Source organism: Sipha flava, unplaced genomic scaffold (genome assembly GCF_003268045.1).
Source record: "Sipha flava isolate LNK unplaced genomic scaffold, YSA_version1 117_pilon_pilon, whole genome shotgun sequence".
Classification (NCBI taxonomy): domain Eukaryota; kingdom Metazoa; phylum Arthropoda; class Insecta; order Hemiptera; family Aphididae; genus Sipha; species Sipha flava.
The window spans coordinates 479,091-502,932 of record NW_020271741.1 but is presented as its reverse complement, the minus strand read 5'-3'; the positions used below and the strand labels follow the sequence as shown (position 1 = coordinate 502,932).

Genomic DNA, 23,842 nt, shown 5'->3' with positions numbered 1-23,842 from the left:
GTAAACGAAAACTATGTCTACTATAATACATATTATGGTGACCGATCGTGGTGATGCGAACAGCAATAATTGAAATGACGATATGAATTACGGAAAGTATTCATTGGTTTTGCTTAAAACGTTTCCGCGCTCCATCAATCAACAAAATATATCTCATTTCGAGTACGATTTGATAACTTAATGATGATCATGCCGAATCGTACGAAAACTTCCCCGTCCATCCTGCAGTCCCGATTAAGTGCGCGCCCTTTTAATCGTATCGCGGTGGCATTGTGTTCGAAATAAATGTATTTTTGTAATAGACTTTATACAGACATATCTAGGGGTAAAAAAAGTTTGGGTTCATTCTAAATTGGAGGCGGAGACGTTTGGACGTCGTTTCGATTAGGTTATGGGCGGAGTTTTGTGAATGTATCTACGTATTCACACACACACACATACACACTATTGCCACTCAGATCTCTGTTCCGTTCACTGCTCGGCCATTCTCTCGTGGGACATATTATAAAACGTTTTAAAATTTGCCAGTGTATAAATATATATGTATATAATGTTAATGAACATTTATATGAATACGTTGATATGAAATGTTAAATGGACTCCCTAGACGGTTTTGACCATTTTGAAAACTGACAACTATATCTCGTTAAAATTTAATGCAAATGTTATTAACTAGATGACGACATGTGAGTTTATCGTTATATATAAATACATATATATTGTAAAGTTATATATATCATGTCCAATTTATTTGAATCACAGTCGTAAAATAATGATTCCGTGGGTTTATGGTTTTACACAACACAATTTTGTGTTTTTATTATTAAAAACGATGCAGTGTCGATATTTGGGCTAAAGACTAGATCGCGATCAAAATTAATTAAATATTCATAATATCCATTAATTCTAAACCGTGTTATTAACAGCGTACTACGTCTAATATTAATTACACCGTAAATCACGCGTAAACGTCTTTAATTTACAATCTAATGCAAATTTCATATATTGTATTAAATAAAATTATACTACAACGTTGGTATCGCATACGTGATTAATGACTGCTTCATGTCGTGTAATGATGAAGAACGATCGTGTAGGTTGAGTAAGGTCAAAAACATTAAAAAAAGACCCAAGAATATAATGCCAAAAATATAAAGAAAAATTCGAAGCGAGAAAATTACAAACTACTGTTTTTTTTTTTTTTTTAGGTTTATCGCTTAGCACGTATTTCACCTACAACTCACACATGAATTAACACACGATTTACGGTGCATAAACGTTAACAAATATTTAGATGGTTAAACCTTAAGGTACAATAACACGAAGATAAAAACGTGAAAAAGTACAAAAGTAAATAAAATACAACACATAGTATAATAATTTCGACGATAAGTCAGATTGTGAAGATCAGTTTATTGTTTTATCGAACGAAAGTAGTTCATCAAAGTTATACGCATCCTTTGGTCACGTGTTAATTCTCCAAATTTTGTTCTTGGAAAACTTCCAAGATGTATGAAAGATAATAATATGTAATATTAGTATTAAACATTTATACTGTCATGAAATGAAGTATGAAATATTTATGATTACATCCGTCACTTTAATAACTGTTAAATAGGTTATCGTGCGTACAGATTCCTGAAGAATCTCCAAAGTAAAAAACCTTCACGATTTGATTTTATGAAAAGAAAATAATATGGAAAATATTCATCGAGAAGATAATATATAACCGTACTCAAAATTTTTTTCCAAAGAAACATTAAAAAATTATTTCACACTTTATACAAATATATATAAGTATTTCATTTGTGCATACTTGTAAAACGCAAAAACGTTCTACGAAATTTTTGAATAAATTTTAAGTCGAACTCGAACTCAATACTTTTATCGTGTACATTATACTTACCTACAAATTAAATCAACTATAATTATTAATTACTATTGTATTTTAAATGTTCGTATTACCTATTCTACATTTTAACTTTAAATTCTAAGTAATTGTTTACAGTATTATTTACAATACATTTACATTTTAGATAATTTCTTATTATTATTATTATTATTTTTCAAAACCAGTATTGTGCTCTCTCGTGTTGTCTTGTAGGTTATAGAATATTCATTGAGTATTGAGTATTGAGTGTAATATGATAATACAATCAGTACATTTTAATAGTACATAAAGAAAATAGTAATAATAACTATATTTCACAAATATAGAATGATTAATAGAATTTATAATGTAAGACGTAAGTTGTAAATATGTTTTTATTAACGGCACAGTCACGGTATCGGAATATTATCATGGATTTATCTAAAATAGATTTTAACCTCTACAATAAATATGATAAAAACAAAAATAGCTAAATTATAAATGTAGATACACTACCTCTATTGGCGATAAACAACTTATTAATGATTTAGTCGGCGGAAGGTGGATGTGTATCATGTAACTGGAAAAAATATTATTATTATAAATGATGCATAACGTGCCCTTTACAGATTATCACTTTCTATCGCCAATAGTCTAATTATTTCTAAATAATCATTATCAATTTTTACTTTTTAAAAATAACATTTGAAGAATTGTACAAATATTTGGTTTTTCGAACTATCGTGGCCAGTATGTCTGGTTCGACAAATATTTTCAAGTTCGATTTTCGAACAGTAAAAGATGCTTGATAGTTTGGTTCGATTTTTTTTCATGTCAAGTTCGAATTTCGAACTGAACCGAACATCAAGGGTTCGGTTCGGTTCGAGATTCGAACAGTTCGACCTATCACTAGTATATAGTTATAAAACGCCTAATTTAATAATACAATTCATTGAATCGTTCTCAAATTGAAATGAATTGTTCGTGATTCCTATTATTTTTTTTTTTTTTTTTTTTATTCGGAAACAAGAAAAAATATAATGCGTAATAACCTGCGATCAGTTATAATCATTATTAATAAATTATTCCTGGAGAAGGGATCGATGTGAAACCATGACCATTTTGGGACAAACAGTTTTATTGATGTCCGGTGATTCTTTAACCCCTCGAAAAGCATCGCGCAAATCCAAATTCTAAAATAGTCATTTAATCAACCCGGGCTGTTATCAACGGTATTTGAACAAATTCCCTTGTTGGTGGATGGAAAAGTTAAAACGTCCGATCTGACAAATTTTACGATCGGTACGTGACCAGGAAACGTCAGCGCTAACCATGGTAGGCAATTCTTAACCATTATCACTTGCCATTTTTATTGGGAAACGACAACACCGACATGTGTAATCGTATAATTGTATATATACTACGTATACACGTAAGTATATATCTAAACATTTTGATTTTTTTGTTTTTAACAACATTCTAAAAGAGTTTTATACGTGTAATAATTAGAGTAATATGATGGTTAAATTGTGAAACGTATCTAAGACCCGCGTAAATTTGGACAAAAATATACTTCAAATAGATATAGGTACACGAAGATACATATAAAGTTTTATGGCATAATAAGTACGCTATTGTTCAATATAAATAATACCCTAATTTTTGTTCACTCGTCAATTATTTCAAAATTTCAAAATGTATAGTTTAAATACTTTAGATACAATACACGTTATTTAATTTATATATATATATATATAGTTAAATAAATTATATATTTATATATTTATATATATATTTTGATAAGTATATTTTTTAATATTTCAGCATTATATTTACTGTTCTACAAAAAAATATTGAAATAACCCTTGTGTGAAAGAATATGAATTTTTATGAATTTATTGATAAATTATACAAAAGCATTGATTTTATTAGAAATTATAGTATTAGTTCAGTATTTTTCCCATATAATTAGTAATTTTATACATAAAACGCATAAATTAAATTATCCGCTCAAATACTATTTGTTCATTAAAAATAAAAATATAGAGCACACCCACTACATATATATGACAACTTATAACTAAGAGTACACTTCGTTTACCTTAGGTTAAAAGAAAATTAAAATAATTTTTATATTAACTTTCTAAAAATTGAAAACATATACGTTTTATGAAAAAAAAAAAAACTTACAGATCTTCCAATAGAGCCAATCGCCTGAATACTTGTTCGTCTATATCCGTAATATTATTACTGGCCACGTCTCTGCAAAAAAAAAAAAATAAAAATATTTGACTTGTAAATACCTATTTACAATAACGAATAATGGAAAATTTGATACACTTAAATAATTATAGAAACTATTATATTTAATTTATTAATTATAAATGGAAATTCAATTACCATTCCTAGTCCACCCCAAAAGCAGTCCTGTAAAGTATTTGAGTAAAGGTATTTAAATATTTTTGTTGTATTTAGAATACTTTTTGTTTTGAGTATTTGGGAAGTATTTTAAATACAGTCTTGGACGTATTTGTATTTGAAAATCAAATACTTTTGAAAATTCAGTCGTCAGTCATCACATTTTTTTTTTTTTTTTTTAAATGATTATACTATTTTATATTTTATATTTTTTCACTCATTAATGTTGAGAACCCTATAGCCAGCATCTCGTCTGTAGTAAAGTTCAGCAATACTGAGAAGATATCTATAAATATTTAGGGATAAACCGAGTTTTCTACCCAAGAAATGAATCGGTTGCTATAATTACGTTTATATTTAGTATATTCTAGGATTATTGCCTGTCGATTGAAATATAATTTTTGATAATATACATTATTATATGGCATGAATGCGTTTTATACATTCATACCACCATACCGGTATATCTATTTGTATAAACTTTTTTATCTCTGTTCTGTGTTAAGCATTATTTTTAAAGTGCCATTGTGATGTCGAATAGAAATAAATTAATAATATCACGTTCTTATTTATTAAAATATTATATTCCGTGATTTGTATTTTGTGATGTCGCAATCTGAAAAGAACGAAGTCAGCCAAACACAAATTAAACTACCATGGGATGCTTACAACAAACATTTTTATATTGTAAAACTAATAGATGAACAGATGTCCTACTCTAAGTTCTATGTTAAATGTGTACATTATATTGGACCTAAAACATTATGCGCTGACACCAGATCCACTTCAAATTTTAGAAAATATTTGGCTGTAAGTACACTCAGTAAAAAGACGCATTTATGATTAGGAAATTTTTATATTTTTAATTTGAATTATATTTTCTCACCCAATTAAATAATTAAATAAACAAATCTACTGATCATCATTATTTTTACTAATCTTAGTAAAGGTGAGTGTACTTATAAAGTAGAGTTTAGTATAATTTACTTTAGTATCTATTACACATATATATAACTTTTACCTACTTGTACAACATGTCAGTGGCGGCTTTAAGGGAGAGGGCAAGGGGCCATTCGAATTTAATATAATATACGCTTTTATTATTAAGGTTTATAATATTATATTTGGGCTAAAACTTCCTACTTTCAAGAAATACATTCTAAAATACGAGTCCTATTTACAAACTATAAACAGTATTGTCATCAATGAAGTTTTTCGCATTTAATGGCATAAATCTTCATGTGCATAATATATACATGTGACTATACTTTCAATAGTGTACAGGATTTTACGAATAATTTCGGGTCAGCAATACAAAACACTAATATACAAGGAAGAACGAATATTATATTTATGTATATTTTGTTTTATATTTACACAGAAAATTAATATTTCTTTACTGTGTTCCAATCGTATTTCTAAAACCCAAACGATTTATGTATTAAATTCCATTTAAATGAAGAAATTCCGTATTTAATTATAAATCGGATCAGTTTTTCCAAGTCGTCCAAAGTAATTTCATAATAATTGTTGTTTAAATACTTCAGCAAAACTGTGTCGTTTACACACAAAATCATGTAGCGTACACACGGGTATCTCATAAATTATGAATTTTGAGGGAGAGCGCAATCGTAAACATTTTATACATTAGACTTGCAAGAAAAATAATATAAACCATTATAATTGAATGTTCAAAAGTACATGAAATTTTTTACGTGAATTTATTCATTCTATTTGTTTTTTCTTTGTGCATTTGTTCATGACGTTTATTCTGTAGGTATGTATACATATTCATGTGATCTCGTTACATTACACTTGCCGCACACGAAAACCACTGATAAAATAATAAAACTAAAATTGTTTACCGAGTGTTAACGTGCCCCTTATATACCAACTCTAAAAAAAAAAAAATAAACTTATAGAAAAGTATCAAAACACAAACACATACACACACACATGCAAAGCGTGACAGGACAATTGGGTGAGAAACAAAGGTGGTTTGCAGAATAAAATTTGTTGCCAGTAACACAATCCAAGATATCTGGTCGGGAAAAATTGAATACATTTTTCAGCACAGTTCAATAACCTTCAAAAAGACTCGACGTCAAAACTAAGTCGCCGAGATGAATTATAGTGGGATTTCGAAAGAGGGGTAGGGAGAAGAAGAAGCAATAGCAACAGCGGATAGGAAGAAAAGAAGCTATTAATCATCGAAGGATAATCCTCGAGCTCCAGTACTATAAAAACAACGCGTTATCATTTTCTTTATTTCTCTTCAAACAATAAACGATAATCGACCAATTTTTATATATACGCCCGAGACATCCAAATACGATGATAAATTTAAAACTGCTCAAACCAGTCCGTGCAGTCATGACGCGCAGAGATATTAAAAATGAAAAAAAATATAGAAGAAGAATAAGAAGAAGAAGAAATAACGAGAAGGAAATAAATTGTTTGACGGTCGGGTGTGTATGGTAGCGGTGGTCTGGGAGGGATGGCAATTTTTCAGCTTAAGTACAAAACCTGGTTTGGTGCGAAAGTTTTGGCTTACACGAGGTTTAATGTTTCTTTTTCATTCAGACTACGTCATTAACAACACGAAAACAACAGGGCTGGACTATTATTTGTAGCTATCAGCGTGTGAATGATTAACTATTTCGACATGTAGTATTATTATATGGTGGGTGATCCCCGTCCGAAGAAATATATAAACTGTTATCGAAATATTATAAGACTGTCAATACCCAGAAAAGTGCACAGAAACATGAGTATGTAGACATTAATATTGTATATAAAAATCTGCGGATGTTTTCATTTGTCCGTATCTGTGGACAATAATGCAATCACGCCGTGTACACTTCGATTGATCGCCGTACTCAGAGGAGCGGTGGACTGCAAAACGCATGTCTATTTCCGATTTATTGTACGATATCGTGAAAGGTATAAAAAATACCCTCAAGGGTCCATTTTTTTCATTTTTTTTTTGTTAAATTAAAGCAAATTACTATTTTTAAATTATTTCTGAGCACTTGCATTGTCGATTCAACGTATCCTAGTCGCAATCAGTTGATTTTTTGATAAGTCCGCTTGTTGAAATTGCATTAATATAAGTGCCACAACTAAATTTTCCTTGACGAGAGAAGAAAAAACATTGCGCCCTCGAGAGCTATTATAATGTTATAGTAGCTCTTATTACTATTATATTTTTATTTTACTTTAATGATTTTTTTTAAACAATTTGTACGGATGAATAATTTGAGCATTTTTACAAAAAATTTTATCATTGCTTTGTTTTAGTTTTCAGTGTTCAATTCGCTATTTAGAAATATTCTTCGTACAACAGTTCTGAGCGTTTCGTTTCATTTTCTTATTCAATTTTAATACCGAAAAAGTAGAATAAATTGTAGAATAACTTGTAACTGACAATTAAAATGCATACATTATAGTATATAATACAATATATATATTTACGTTACAAAATAAGAATAAGCACATTTTCTTTATACAACGAATAGTGAAAGTTGAAAAATGCCGATTATTTTAAATATTTATAACATAATCTAAATAATAACAGTAATAATTATAATAATAAAAGAAAATAGAAAATAATATCTATAACAATATTATAATGAAAGCATTAAAAGTATTGAAGATTATAAATTTGACATGGTTAAAATATATAACTAAAGCACTAATTAAGGGAATATAGAACTCGATAGTAGGCGATTTGAATCGATCAGAAAAAGAGACAATGGGAATGGTATAGGATATTCATGACATGAATAACATGATGACCTTTATCTGATATGCTGGTTTGTATCTCTTCTACAGAAGTGGACGAGTACTTGATAAATACACTGTATGGTTTTAATGATTTAAGAAAAATGTGTGGAATTCGATCGGTTTGTTATTGCCTAGGAATTAATTAATTGCATTAAAAGTAATATTTATGAGTAGTTGAAAATAAATGCTCAACGGGTCGACAATATAAAATAGTGTGTTTGAGCGCGGAGAATTCGTATTCTCCAATTGTATAAAAGGGAAGTATTTGAATTTTGATACTTGGAGAGGATTCTACGTTGATGGACGGTGTGTTGGACTGGTCTGGAAGTGGATTTGTGATTAGCGAAGAACACCTCCGGATGAAAATTTTCATTTACAGAAAGAAAGGCATAGTGGTTCGGAGGAACAAATAATTTGATTTTTTTCCCCGGGTTTTAGTAAACCTCGATGATGACGTTAATAATAAATTTAATTTTGGTTTATTCTAAGATATACTGACAACTATAGAGTCAATAAGTAATTAGCGAAATAAAAAAAGTTAACAAATATAATGAAAGTGTGCTCATAAACGAAAAAGACGTATTTATTACATCACCACATTTTAAAACAATGAATTTGAAAATTTCCAAAGGTATTTTATAATATAAATAAAGTATAAAATCTAAAAACATAATTTTAAAAGAAATTTAAAAGTGTATTAGTCATGTATTTTTTATACTCTTATATATTTCTATGAAAACGTTTAGTTTTATACATCATCATATAGTATTTGGTATATTTATTTAAATCGATTTACTTTTCAGTTTGTAAATGAAAAATACTATTTCAAAGATAGAGAAGACTGGTTAAACTTAAATTTGACAATGTACATTATTCCCCCAACGAGGAGAGTTCAACGAATATTTCAACATGACGATATAATTCGAAAATTACTGCGGGTTTGAATACATATATAGTATATCTGATTTGAATAACCCCGATACATTTGCATAATGTCTCATTATCTATAATTTGTATCATGTCAAATGCATGTAATGTGTTTTACATAATTATAGACAATGCAAATTCTAGATGTTAGTACGTAATATTCTCAGTTATTTTAAGTGTTTAGTAATCGCATTACTTCGCCATAGTTTTTTTAATTCGTTTATAAACTAATAATCGCAGTAAGTTTTGATGGAATCAGTATACGTTTTGAATTATTTTACCCGGAAAATGTATTCAAATTTGAGTTTTGGCTTTGTGACAACGAACCTGATAGCTGACGAAAACGTTGATATTGTCTACGCCCATTTAATTGTCCGATGTCATTTAAATAATCCGAGATCTGAATCGTCCGCGCTACTGCGGTTTTAGGGCCAACTATATAAATCTAAACATTCCATCGGAGGGCGTGGATCAAATAGTGGTGTTGGTGGTTTTTGTACCCTGCGCACGATTGGAAGTCCGAGGGCATCAACTTAACAAGGGAAAACGATTACCGAGCCTAGTTCTATAGTTCTCTATTCAAAAAAGAATAACAAATTGTATTTCATTTCATGCGTTCGTCTTTGTTAGGATTGGATAATTCACGAAAAAAATAAATAAATAAACGACAATATATAATAGAAAATGCATATAAAATTGAAAAAAACTCAATTTCACATTTTGAGACGATTTTGCTCTTTGTACAATATTTTATCCAAACTGAAATGTATGAATCATTCATTAGCCTTGACGACAGTGAATGTTAAACAGTTCGTATTACATTACAATAATATTTTTCGATAAAAATCAGTTGAAAAGTCTATCGAAATTGTAAAGTCTAAATGAAGTTATAAAATGTGTAACCTAAATATTTATTAAGTTTTTCGTTTTCATTGTTGAAACTGTCTAAAAAAAACATAGAAATCACGTATAAATAAAATGTAGTTCAGTGTTATTCTTGGAGTTTTTTGTAAAAATTGTCAAAATGTGAACGATCGGAATGATAATAATAATAATAATAATAATAATTATAATAATGTGGAAAAAAAAGCTACGTTCTAAAAAAAAAAATACGATTTGACAAAAATGTATTTAACTTAATTAAAAAAATCAAAATAAACAAAAACAAGTGGCCAACCACTCGTAAACTAAACAAGTTAAGTAGGGAATCGGTTTCTAATTTTCTATTACTTGTTTATATATCACATTTCGTAAAACTGAGATTAATAAGAATATTACATTTTGGCTCAAAAAAGTTAACAAGGGATGGTTTCTTGACATGGCTACATTTTTAAAGCAACATCTTCTACGTTTTAGAACAAAGTTTTTATTTGTTTTAATCAAAACAATATGTTTATTTCTTTTGTTGTTACAAATTTAAGAAACTTGACGTTTGGCCTTCGCGAATGCTCGTTAAGTTTTCCACCGGTAATTAACGTTGTTAGGTCACCACAACAAAATAAACAAATAAGCGATGCCATTTTTTCCCGTCGTCCAACTTTGAATTCAACTCCTCTATATAGCATGTGAATGATGTATATTGTGTTTATAATATACAATTGCCTTTCAAGTTGGTATGGAAAAAATAAAATGAGGCACAGAAATATGGGCGAAGCACGTTTGGGTACATTACATTACTTTTACATGTAAATTTGGAACACGTTTGGGTACACAAACACATAGCACGTTTGGGTACATACACTAATATTATGGCCAATAGGTTATCACGAAAAAAAAGATTAACTTTCTTTATAAGATATGGTTTATGAGTAAATGTTTCAACGTTTCAATGTTCAGTTCCGATTTGGATTTTCAAACGGTAAGATTATTTTATTCTTTGTAATTATGGACGTGAACATTTCCGATGTTTTTGAAACCCGACGTGGGAAAAAGTGTGTTGCGATTAACAGTTATAAATTTAGTGAGTTTAGAGAAAACAAAGATACAACTAAAGTTTTTCGTTGCACGAATTATAAATGCGTAAAATCTTAAAATTATGACAAGTAATTAAACATTATACTAAAATATTTTTGGGAGACTAAATAGAGCCAACCTCCTCGTGGTGTCTCCTGGATAACGCTAATAGGCTCTAAAAATTTAAAATTAATGATTAAATATTAATGTGTTATTTTTCTAGGTGTTTCTAAATGTTATATTAATACCTATGTCCTATGTACCCAAACGTGTTATTTTTTTAGAGATATGGTGTACCCAAACGGTGTATTCATTTGTACCTAAACGTGTTGCGTTTAGGGTCTACTGTACCCAAACGTGTTACGGCCAGAAATATATTGCCAGAAATATATTTTGAAAAAATAACTATACACAATGGAATGCTATTCATAGACATTCGGTATATTAAAACGATAGGGGAGTTGGCCAATTTCCGGGATAGATATCCTGTTAGAATTCTCGCGGGTCTCGATGGTGGCTGGAGGAGGAGGAAGGGTGACATGTCCGACGAAGAAATGGAAAAGGAAAACACTTGGAAACCGACGACGGTGACGTCTAGATAGGAAGGCAAATGAATTACGGCCGTAGATAACACGCACGGGTAATTATTTCATAATGAGCAGTAGCAGCGGCGATTACCCACAAATGTGCATAATTTATATTTATGACGATTTGTGTGCGTGCGTGCGCGCGTGCGTGTGTGTGTGTGTGTGTATGTCCCGACTAGTGTGCTGGTGTAGAAAATCATTTTGCATTTTCGCGAAACCGCCAATCGAGTACACCATAATCATGGTATTTTCATTGGTATAATACGTATGTGTGTATATAATTAAATACATACGTACAGAATGGCCTCAAAATTCTTTGCAGAAATACTTACACACGAAAAAACGGGCACACATACATTTACGCGCTAAAACACTGAAGCCCGCGTTTATCGACGGTCTAAAGGGGAAGTACGGGGTGAAAGACGTGGTATCGGTAGTGGAAGCAGGGAACGTGTGAGCGTGTGTGGGTAAAGACCTCCTTCTCCTTCCATTACTTGGCCCGTCTTAGCCTGCACATCTCTCCGCCGAGCCTTCGGACGACAACGCAGCCATAAATCTGTCTCACGCGAAAGCGTTAAATCCAATTAAGGGCGTTTTCCATTAAGATTATTCGGAAAGCCAACGACCTCGCCGCAAAACCACTGCACAAAAATATACGCGTTTATACATGTATATACACATGAAGTTTATGTAACGATAAGTGTCCGCAAACGGAGAGAAACGGTCGTTGTCGTGGACGAAGAAGAATACGGCAGAAAGACAGAACGAGTGAGCGAGAAAGATAAATAAAGAGTAAAAGTGTGAGAAAGAGAGTGTAAGAATGAGAAAAAGAGATGGAGAGAGAGAGAGAGAACGATGCGAAAATAAAAACGAAAATAATTTTATTTGTTTAATTCAGCAATGTGACGCAAACGACAACAGAGGCGGCGGCGGCATATATCTCTCCGATATCTTTCTTCTTTTTCCCTTTCCGCTACCGCCCCGCAGTACTATATATCTTTCGTCTACACGCATCGTCGTCTCCCTTTACTTTTCGCAGTAAATCTCCCGGGCGAGAGTGATACACTATTTTTAATTTCCGGCCGACGGGACGTGACTCGGACGTGCACAAACGTACGCGCACACATGGTGCACATCTGCAAGTACACATCGCATATATACCCACGTAAAGTATAATGATGAACGTATAGTTCGCGTGCAACCGGTCAAATGGATTGAAACGCAGTGTTTGTATGTACCACGAAACCACTGAACGGGTAACACGATGCTATTACGCCATTGAAAATGCATCGATCAATCCAATTAAGTAAACGAATGCGAAACCGATCGCCGCCGAGTGATTTAAATCTTGCATGTGTGCGCGTGTGTTTAGGACGGAGAAAAGTCAAAAGAAACCCTATACACGCGCTACATTGTCTTCGAAGGGAATTTCCGCTGAAATGCTTAGAAGGTTTTTTCCCGCATTACCACCGTTACCCGTAAACTACAGCCGCTTTTGGTTAAATCACCCGGCATGTAATCTTATTTTGAGCTAATGTATACGGACCGTATCTTTTTTTTCACTCGCTTATCCTTTACCCCAACCCCACCCGTTCCCTCGCGGTAACCGCAAGTGTTTCCCCTGCGAAAACATATTTTTTTATTCTTACGGTGAACAAACGAAAAAAATTGTTTATGATGCCTAGCAACCGACAAAATTGTACGCGTGCCCTCCGAATGGTATCGTTTACAGTACTGCAACAATATATATTGTTCATTTTTTTTCCGCGGAATTCTCGTTCACGACGCCCACACAGTGCTTTTGTTTTAATAAAAATAATCAACTCGACATGGATATACTTAAATCAAGAAATTAATATATATATATTTTGTTTTCACAGGTATTTATATTTATGCGCGCACAGAACCGTGACGATACAACGATATATTATTGTCACTAAGACGCGACGAGCTATACCGGTTCGTTGTACCCTCCGAACGAAACGACTGATCGCTTTTTTTCAAACAAATTATCACTACAGCTATAGGAGTAACACGTTTTATAAACTACAGGATAATAATTACAATTATTGTAAACAATTTTAATTCTTCGTTCGAAACAATAACCGACCATTTAATTCTAACACCAAAGTAGTAAGTAGGCCAATACTTTTATAGCGTTTCTCGACTATTTTCAAAACTCCGAGAGCATTTATGCTAGTGTGATACAATTCACATCGGGGTATAATATAAATTTCGTCAACTCGAATACAAAAATATGGACAGAGAAATTCGAAAAACTTCAACAAACATTACGTACGAGAACATCTTAATGCTCCCGAGTCGTTGGAAATGCTTTTAGTATCGTTCTTTGAATCAACATGATTTCAGAAATATTTACGCATAAAAGTATCCCTTTTATCATAGCATTTAGATAAATTCATGATACTTCGAATTCGGATTTGGTAAAATAACGGAGCCATTAAGAGCGGTAATTCGAATAAATGCTTATAAATGCTTTTAATCAAGTTTTTTACGTTTAAAAACTTTCAAATATGTAAACACTTACGGTTAAAACGAAAGTACAAAAAATATTAACATACTATTGCACTAAGTGATGCGTATTTCATTTTATGTCAGTAAATCAGTACATACGTACACACGAGCGAACACACATTCACACAAATGTTTAAATAATCTATTTAGAGATCAAGTGTGTTATCATAAAACTGTTGAGTATAAGTTCATTGATAATGTTAAATTTTTACATAAAAAAAGTCCTTCATTTTTAAAAAAAATTGTCCGTGTATAATAATCCTTATAAATGAAAAATGACTAGCTGTTTTCGTTGTTAACAAAATGTTATTTGTTAAAGTGATATTCAATTTAGATAAAATAACGAACGAAAATGATATACAAATGCATAAGAACTACACACACACACACATTCACACAAATAAATGATTATATAATCTGTTGAGCAATCAAATGCGTTATCACACAAATTTCCTGACATAATAGTAATACATAAAATTAAATATTTTGGAAGAACTTTGTTATAAATTACGTTTTAGGTCAATGGAGTTATTTTGTTAAGATCGAATGGTAGTTATATACAACAATAGCTTTTTCGAGTTGACAAGAAAAAATAAAATAAATACATGTAATATATGAATGAACACAAAACATATAATTTGTTTTGTATGGTCTGTTATAACGTTATGCTATTAGAAAACGCTTTAAAACCATATTCCCTTCAGATTAGTATTATATTACAAATTCACCGTTGTGCATTATCCATTGAGTGATGCCTAAAATCATCAAACATTTAATGCGACATCTACTCATCCACAAATGTACAAACACTGAAATTAACTATAGAATTAAATTCCATACGAACAATACATTCCATGCATACCAAATTTTATTTAAGATCTAATGTGAAAACTAAATATCAGCAATTCTTTCAATTACCAATGCATTTTCGATAACGATTACTAAATATTCTGTCAACATTATTTTAAAAAAATTATATAACCCAATACTAAGCATAATAACTATTAAAATCTTTAAATTATTGTTACTTATCAAATGATAATAATGAAAACTGAATTTACCGAAATTATATATATATTTTTTTTTTACTATTTCAACTGATAATATAAATTTAATTTAATGTTCTGTATACTTGACAATCGTTAGCTTTAGTGACTTGAAACTAGAAATTCTCTACGAAGTACAATAAATTTCTTTCTTAGAAAATATATTAAATTTTATGAACCAAACACATTTTATTTTATTTTAATATCTATTTCAAACATTGATAATTTTCTTCTATCAGAGGCAATAAACATTTTTAAGTCTAACATATAAACATTAATTACTTTATGAAATTAAATAAGATACCTATTCAAATAATATTCCTTAATTATATTTTATTATAAAATATAAATTAATAAATACATTGTAGAGAAAAATAATATAAAACAATAAATTATTACTATAAAATTTAAAATATCTATATTATTGTTAGAAAACTGTGTCAATAAAAGTTGTAATTTTTGTATTTATTGTAGCAAAGGGTTATTAAATAATGTCATTATATTAATTATGGCTAATAAAATGTACTTTAAAGTCAATCTAGTTATTGCATAAACCCTAAATAGTATTATTATTTTCTCATGATGTATTTCAAAGTCCTATTCACATTGAAATCCCCACTATTTTCAAAAAAAATGTTGAACCATAAGCTCGTTATTGTAACACACCAATAACACATTATTGTAATGCACCTTATAATAAATATATATTACATATACGAGTATTTACCCGATATTAATTCGATATTGTTTTGCAAGTTCATTATCATATCTGAAATGTGAAATTCTAAAATATAAATTAGTTACATTTACTAATTACTATTGTACTTATAATGTTCTAGTTTGCAAAATTTGCAAGATTAATGTTCATTGAATACAAATATAATACAGTAGATAGATAAATATATATTTCGTTGCACTCAGAATTTAAAATTATATAGTAAACAAATAATACAAAATTTCAAATTAACGCATTTATTATATTTTTGTAGGGTTTATTTATTATTATAATTTTTTTTTTTTTTTGCGTATTTTTGCTTATTTGCAGAATTTAAGTGGATATGTTACAGTTTTTAATTTCAAAGTAAAACAAGAATTATATTAGTTTTTACATGATGTGGATGATTTTTTTTTCTGTATATATTTTTATTTATGTATGTATACGATTTTGACCAGAATGATTTATCCGATAATCACAACCATATATGATAAAAAATATGGTTATATTGGTACCTATTCTAAAAGAGATAATTTTACAAATTTCCTAACGGTTTTCTTAATAAATACAAAAAATTAAAGAAAAATTTTAAAAATTAGTCAAAATTTACTACATACTGGTTTTCGACAAAATCAAACTTTAGATTTTTCTGCGTAATTCAAAAAATAATAATCTTAGCCATACAATTTTCATTTAATGCTTATATCATCGTTTACTATAAATTGTAAAATTTTCATGTTTTCTAAGTTTTTTTTTTTCGAAAATGACAATAAAATAATATTTGTTTAACAACAATTTATGAAAATTTAATACAATGTTTCTCATACATAATTTTTACTGTTAATAAACAAATGTAGTTTAATATAAAAACAATTTTATTAGAAAATGTTGACAAAACGAGAAAAAAGATATCACTAAAAAAATCGCAAAAATTATTTACAAAATTAAATATTGACGAATTTTCATTAAACTATGTTAGTTCTTTAGTTAAAGAAATTTCATAGTTTTGAATTGTTTTCAAGTAGTTTATTCTGTTTATTAGTCCTTGAAATTATTGATTTACCCATTTTCTCAGATACCTTTATTTTTATTTTTTAAATATGAGATAAAATATTAATCAACTTATCTGATTAAGAAATTTGATTGTTTTTCTATATCATATTAAGAAATATAAATCAATGGATTTAATTCACTCAAAATTATTTTTTCTAAAACAAGTGTGTATAGGTTTTCAGTAAAAAAAAAATAATATTATAATACCTTTACTTATTTTTTGACCTAGGAGTCTCGTCTAATCTTTTTTTTTTACATATTTATCCTAGCCTTTGTAATAAATCATAAAATGTCCAAAATGTATATAAAGAAAAAACGCTCATTATTATACAACGTTCTATGTTGAAACAAATATAATTAGACGAAAACTTTTTGTACCAAACAGCAAGACGTTAATTACTTAGCTACCCACGGTAATCTTGGTTTAAGCACACCACAACTATCACGTAAAATTAAAATTAAGGAGAACTTTCCTTGGCAACTATTACACAAATCACTTAACTAACAAAAAAAAAAAAAAATGTTCCAATCTTATGATGTCGTTTGTTACTCATACCAAAAGTAAAATACTTAAAAATATTTTTATACACAGGTAATCAATATATGACCTGTGTATAAAAGTAAAGTTGTTATATATATAATGATATTGTTTTGTTTGGGTTTTTTAACTTTTATTCAATTTTCATGTTCATATTAAACATTATATTATCTTTAATAACTATAAAAAGTAATCATTATAAATGATGTTTACAATAAGACTGTTGTTATTTAATTAGTAATGAAATAAATATTCATTTAATTGCATTAGTAATCTGTCTTTGAAAACGAAATTAAAACTACGAGTAGATACAAAATGAACGAGATATCACTATAATATTTTTCTCGTTTTAAAATACGATTTTTAAACAATTATTTTTTATTGCCCTCTTCGGTAATACGAATTCTATTGTACACGAGCACATAAAATATCGGTAGGTATAATAAAAAAGTTTTCAACAAAAAAAGCGAGTTAAATACACAGCTAATCACTTTTTACATAATATTATTTCCCAGTTTTTTTTATTTTTTTTTTATTTTCATTTTAATCGAATAAAATACTATTAAACCTCGTACCAAATTTTTTTGGCACTAAAATTGTCATCGAATAGAAGTGCTATTGAGTAAATTGATCAGAATAAATTAAATAAAAAAAACCTAAGTGGTTGGATAAAAAAAAAAGAGCTAATTGTTTTTGTTTACTGACTAGTGTTTTAAATAATTTAAGGTTAACCGAAAGTTGAATTATACTATATGTGTATATGTGTGTATGTTGTGTGTGCGTACATGTAAGTTATTACTCGGTCAACTGACAGCGATGAAAAAAAATTCAAAAAACAAACGGTCGTTTGTTTTCCGCCTCAACAGCACAAAATGTCAGCAAAGTTTGGTTCGACAAAAATCGAATATTATACAGAACGTTAATTATTATTACTTTGCTTGGTGGTTTAGACAGGTCGATCGATCACATATGCACACGTAAATATGTACATAAATACATATAATACATAACGAGTAGATATTTTGCGAGCATGTATATATTATACAATACTGTACACATAACTGGTAGGCCAACCAATCACGTTTAGGCACTTTACGTAATATAATTCACATCCGTTTAAGGGCGTAAAAACAGTCACAGACACACACATACACATAGGGCTACATCTAGGCATTTTTACACTCGGGTGAAGAAATAAAATACACCCTCTATTCGGTAGGTATCATATTTTTTCTTATATTTTAGGGAAAATAGACAATAGTTTATTAATTTTTGTACTACAATAGGCTATTTATTTTAATGAGTTTTTAATTTTACAATTAATTCAATGGTTTAATTGGGTTATGTTAGGCTATATTGCCTTTATTTTATATCGATTTTTCGTGGAGTCATGTCATTTTGTCGTCTCATCGGATTTAACAATTAAAAAAAAAAATTCTAACCTAATACCTATCAACCAACTGCTACACGAATGTTAGCGAATTTTATCGAATTTTCATAAGTGCAATAATTTTTTCGCCTATGTGGTGTGTAAAAACCAAAATATAATTAAAATGTACTTTAATAATTCTGATAATTTTTCAGCCAAGTTTAAATCTCCAGCTCCTCCTATGAGGATTCATTCCTGCACACACACAAAATATACAATCTCTCTCTCACTCTCTCTTTACTTCATAATAAATATTTATAAACATACAAATCGTAATTAACCTAATCAATTAATAAAGTGCCCCATTGGATGGCTAATTTCATTCGTATATTTAAAGTTATCAACTATATTTCGCATGCATACTAAATGTAATAATTAACTGTAGATTGTATCCCTTATAATTAAAGTAAAAAAATATGTATGTATATATGTACATATTAATATAATCTCTGGTGCAATTCAAACGATAAAAAACTGAAAATAAAAATAAAAAATAAATACGGGTCGACAGTAGTAAAATTCGGTCAGTATGCCTAGGAAATCGTTTGACACGTACTGACAAACTGACAACAATTACCGAAATGGCCTATATAATTCCTGGTATATACCCGAACACGCACGATGGAACGTACATTTTTTTCCATCCCGTCAAGGCCATACGATACGTGATTGGCAGAGCGTGTATACGGCTCGAACAGGGTAAAAAGGTTATTTTTACTACTATTTTTTCTACATTTTTTTATTTTTTTTTTATGTTCCCACTTTCTATTTCTCGTTCATTTTCGGTTTTGGCCGTCACGCGTACTTTGCGATGCGGACACCGAACGCCACCCGGGCGAGAATTGAACGAAAATAGGAGAGGAAAGGGGAGCAAACAATCTATTCGTGTTTAGGGGGTACAACGGCGGCAAAAGGCGCAACGACAAAATGGTCTTCACACTACACTACACGGGATGTGACCGAAACGCATTTGGGTTATTGCAGATCGATACAATCTTGCTATGGCCATGTTTGCAGCACATCTGTGACGAAGGCAATGTTACATTAGTAATAGTTGTAGTAGTAGCAGCAGCAGCAGTAGTAGTAGTAGTAGTAGTAGTTGTAATAGTAATAGTAATAGTAGCGGTAATTTAGTAAGAGCAATAGTATTAGTAGCAGTAGAGGTATAGTAATTCACAGGAAGACTCTTTAAACAAGTAACAGACATATGCGGGGGGGGGGGGGGAGTAAGATAGAAGCAAAAAAAGGATGGAAAAGACGCGATAAATACACGAGGGGAAGAGCGTGCGTACGCGTGTGAAGTCCGATGTACACTGAGCAGATGTTGGAGTTTGCTCCATGAAATTTTGAATCGATTCAGATTTGATTTTCAACACGTATAAATATGTGGGATTCATTCCATCGATGGAATTTTTTTTTTTTTATTACGTTTTCATCCGCCGGGTGGGCACCTAGAATGTCGTATAGTTTATTTTCGCTATCGTTGTTATGCGTACAGTAATATTGCGATGTTCGCGCGTCCTGTACAGCACCGTTTTTCCGATTGTTATCGGCAGGAGCGGCAAAGGGACGAGGATGGAGGAGAAAAACACGATCGGGAACCGGCGTCACGGTAGCAGAAGTCGTACGAATCAGTTCCGATACATTTGGCCCGGTCGGGAAACCGAGCGAATATACTGCTAATGCGCTCCACTCGACGCGTACACACACGAACATATATTTCGGTACCCACACATACCTACGACCGTGTATATTACACCTATCGCAACTATTCCGTACGCACACATACATCACGTGTTTATGTGTGTTTGTGTGTGTATGTGTGCGCGTACGTTTTGCAGGTTTTACCCCTTCGGCGATTTTACGATGTGATCCACCTCTCCCCCGATACACCCGATCCGTTGCTGCATGTCCTCCGACATCCTATCCACCGTTTTGCCGCCGGAATTCTCTCCCCGAAAGGTTATTGCACCCGAACGCGCACGCACGCGCACCCGATCGCAGCACAACAGACCAGACGGAACCCGCCAGTGCGCGCGTGTGATACATATTTGTGCGCATGGATGCATGTATAAGTGTTAATGTTAGTGTGTGTGTGTATGTATGCGATTCAAGAACGGCAAAACGACAAACGTATAAATTATTACAGGTCTATGTGAACCGCAGCCGACTAGATCTTCAGTTTTACTCGAAGAAGAACTTTGACGAACATTATACTTGTGCACTGCGAATAGACCTATAGCATATCGGTGGTTGATCGTTTTGGTCGCGGAATTTCTGTTGCGCACGCGGAACGCGAAAAGATCGTCACAATGGTAATAAACAAAAAAAAAAAAAAACTCGCGTGCTCGTTGGAGACAACTGCTGTGCTCGTCGATTACATGTCGTAACATTGTCCAGTTAATATGATCCAATAGATTAATACATCGTTATCATCACCACGGAAACAATGAAAAATCGAACGTCAGACCGTCAGACCATATTCCAATTCCCGATATCGTCTGTGTCAGTCACAGCAATTACAAACAATACGATCATCTATGACAATGATTATCACTGGCTCCATGCGTAACCAAAAGATTCGAAACAATGCTGGTAAAACCTTACGAAATTATGTTCGTATAACAATACGACGTGTACCTCTCGAAACTCATAGCTGTTCCCTCCCCTACTTCTTCAGTAGCACCAATTTTTTCATAAAAATTCGTATTAAACATTTTTTAATGTACCATGATATGATACGGAGCCCTCCTGTATCCCAATTCTATACGACTATAATTTTTAGTACAATGTTAATAATCATTTTCAGTAATATTTATTTTTTATTTGGTAATCAAATTACAATTTATAATTAGGCAATTTCCAATCTGTTATTATTTTTTGAATACTTATGTCTGGTGTAAATCTGAAAATTAATATCAATTTTTTTTTTTTTTTTTAATGTGGAATATATAATATTAAATGCAATAGATGTATTTAAGTCCACATCCGCTTTCTTGCTTAAATCGGCTTCCTGAAAAACACTTTCATAGAAGTCTTATTTATTAGTACGTAAAAGCTTCTTAAATCCGTAGTGCACACTTCCAATTTCGGACTATACACTTTGTAACGGAGTTCACTAAAAAATAGGGACTGTCCTCCAGTAATGTTTTTTCAAATAAACATAATATGACTTTTTTATTCATTTAAACAAATGTTAGATCTTAAAATCATTGAATACGAATGAAACGGAATGTTTCTGTTGTGGCAGAAACGGGGTTTTTTTTTCTATACTCCTGTAAAATTTGAGAACTGTTGGTAATGTATGAACAGAAACTATATTATATACTATACTAATTTCACTAGACAGTAAATCATATGAACATTTTAATTTCTCACGAATATTTGCCACTACGAAATCGACATAGACAAATTCTTATATCTAAGGTTTGGAAGTTATAGAAGTTGCATATTATTCTGTATGCTCAGGATTTATAGCAGACAAAGCTGTAAAATGTTGAGTTTAAAATTGAAAATTAAAAATTCATAATTTGTATATTTCGTTAATTTTAGATAAAAAAGTACATATTTCGCATATTTAATATTTTCTAAAAAAAATTTTTTTTCATTCTTAACTTATTTATTTTAAATAGTGTTAGACAGCTAATAACGCGGAAAACGTGCATCATATAACACTCAATAATATTTTTCGTGGTTATTTATTATTAATTTTTATTGTCTACTATGAATTTAATGAAAATATAAGTGGTTCAATGCATCAACTTAACAGGTATTATACAACATATATTTATATTATTTCGTATTTTACAAATTATGAAAATATATTTATTTATCTATTTTTTCAATAATATCTCAAATTCCAACTTGTTATGCGCCATATTTTAGTTTTCAATAATACAGTTTTTTTAAATATAGGTTTTTAGAATTTACTAATTAACTTTTAATAAATAAATAAATATTTTTCTGTGTATATTTCACATTTTTCCGTGCATATTTGCATGCATATATTATCTTTTTTACCTCCTATAATTTCCGAACCCTACTTATATCCGTGTTCTCGTATGTGATTCGTTTCGTTTTTTCCGCACGTCCAGTATTCAAGTGTTTCGATATTATTAGAAACTCAGAGCGTATAATACAACAATGTACATAATACAATTTCCACTCTATAGATGTTATTATCATTATACGATCCAAATCGGGAATTTTTTAAATAAACATAAAAAGAAACATTGTAAAGGAATTTGCATCAAAATTCAAATAAAGCAGCTCAATTTCCCCTTCGATAAGAGTTCACAGTCACGCTGTTTTAGTATAATAACAATAATGTACATTAGTTCGCATTAAAACACGGAATTACACATAAACTTAATCATAAGCCATTAATCCTAATCGTTGTTAATAAACGAATAATAATGCATTGACTTAATTATACATACATAATAATAATGATAAACATTGTTTGCTCTTGTTGTACACAATAAAGATATAAATACATATTTTTATCGATTTTGCATAAAAATATACATTATTTTTATTATTTCATACATTCATCGCTTATTATTTGTGCAATATGCATTCAAATATCAATACTAAAGGGGAAACTATATTCCCAAAGTCCCTTTCATAATAACGTATACAGGGTAAACCATAATTCATATATATAGTGTCGAGCTACTTAAATGATGAAGTAGAGTAGGGTAAAAAAAAAAAATTGTGAAAACTTTAAAGCCTATCAGCTATTACCAGAGTAAATTACTATGATCAATAATTCTATAAAACCAACTATAATCCTAATTAATAAAATATTTTAGCATACTACAATCATGTTTATCACCATATTATACTTACAGTAAAAGTCACTTAAAATAGCATAATTAAGTCAACCGTGTTTTTTAGCATCTCGTCCGTATTTTTCAAGAATATATAAATATCGTATTTACCTCGTGAAAAATTTCCAAAGGAAAATAAAATTATTAGATTTT

General features: G+C 30.3%; 1 protein-coding gene across 1 annotated transcript in view; it reads right to left on the bottom strand.

The window, feature by feature from the left end:
• LOC112693707 (lutropin-choriogonadotropic hormone receptor) overlaps positions 1–23,842 on the bottom strand; it is a 113,781-nt gene that overhangs the window by 40,152 nt on the left and 49,787 nt on the right. The window contains exon 3 of the mRNA XM_025568900.1: positions 4,061–4,132. Within this exon, the coding sequence (XP_025424685.1) occupies positions 4,061–4,132 (72 nt within the window). The remainder of the gene's footprint in view (positions 1–4,060; positions 4,133–23,842) is intronic.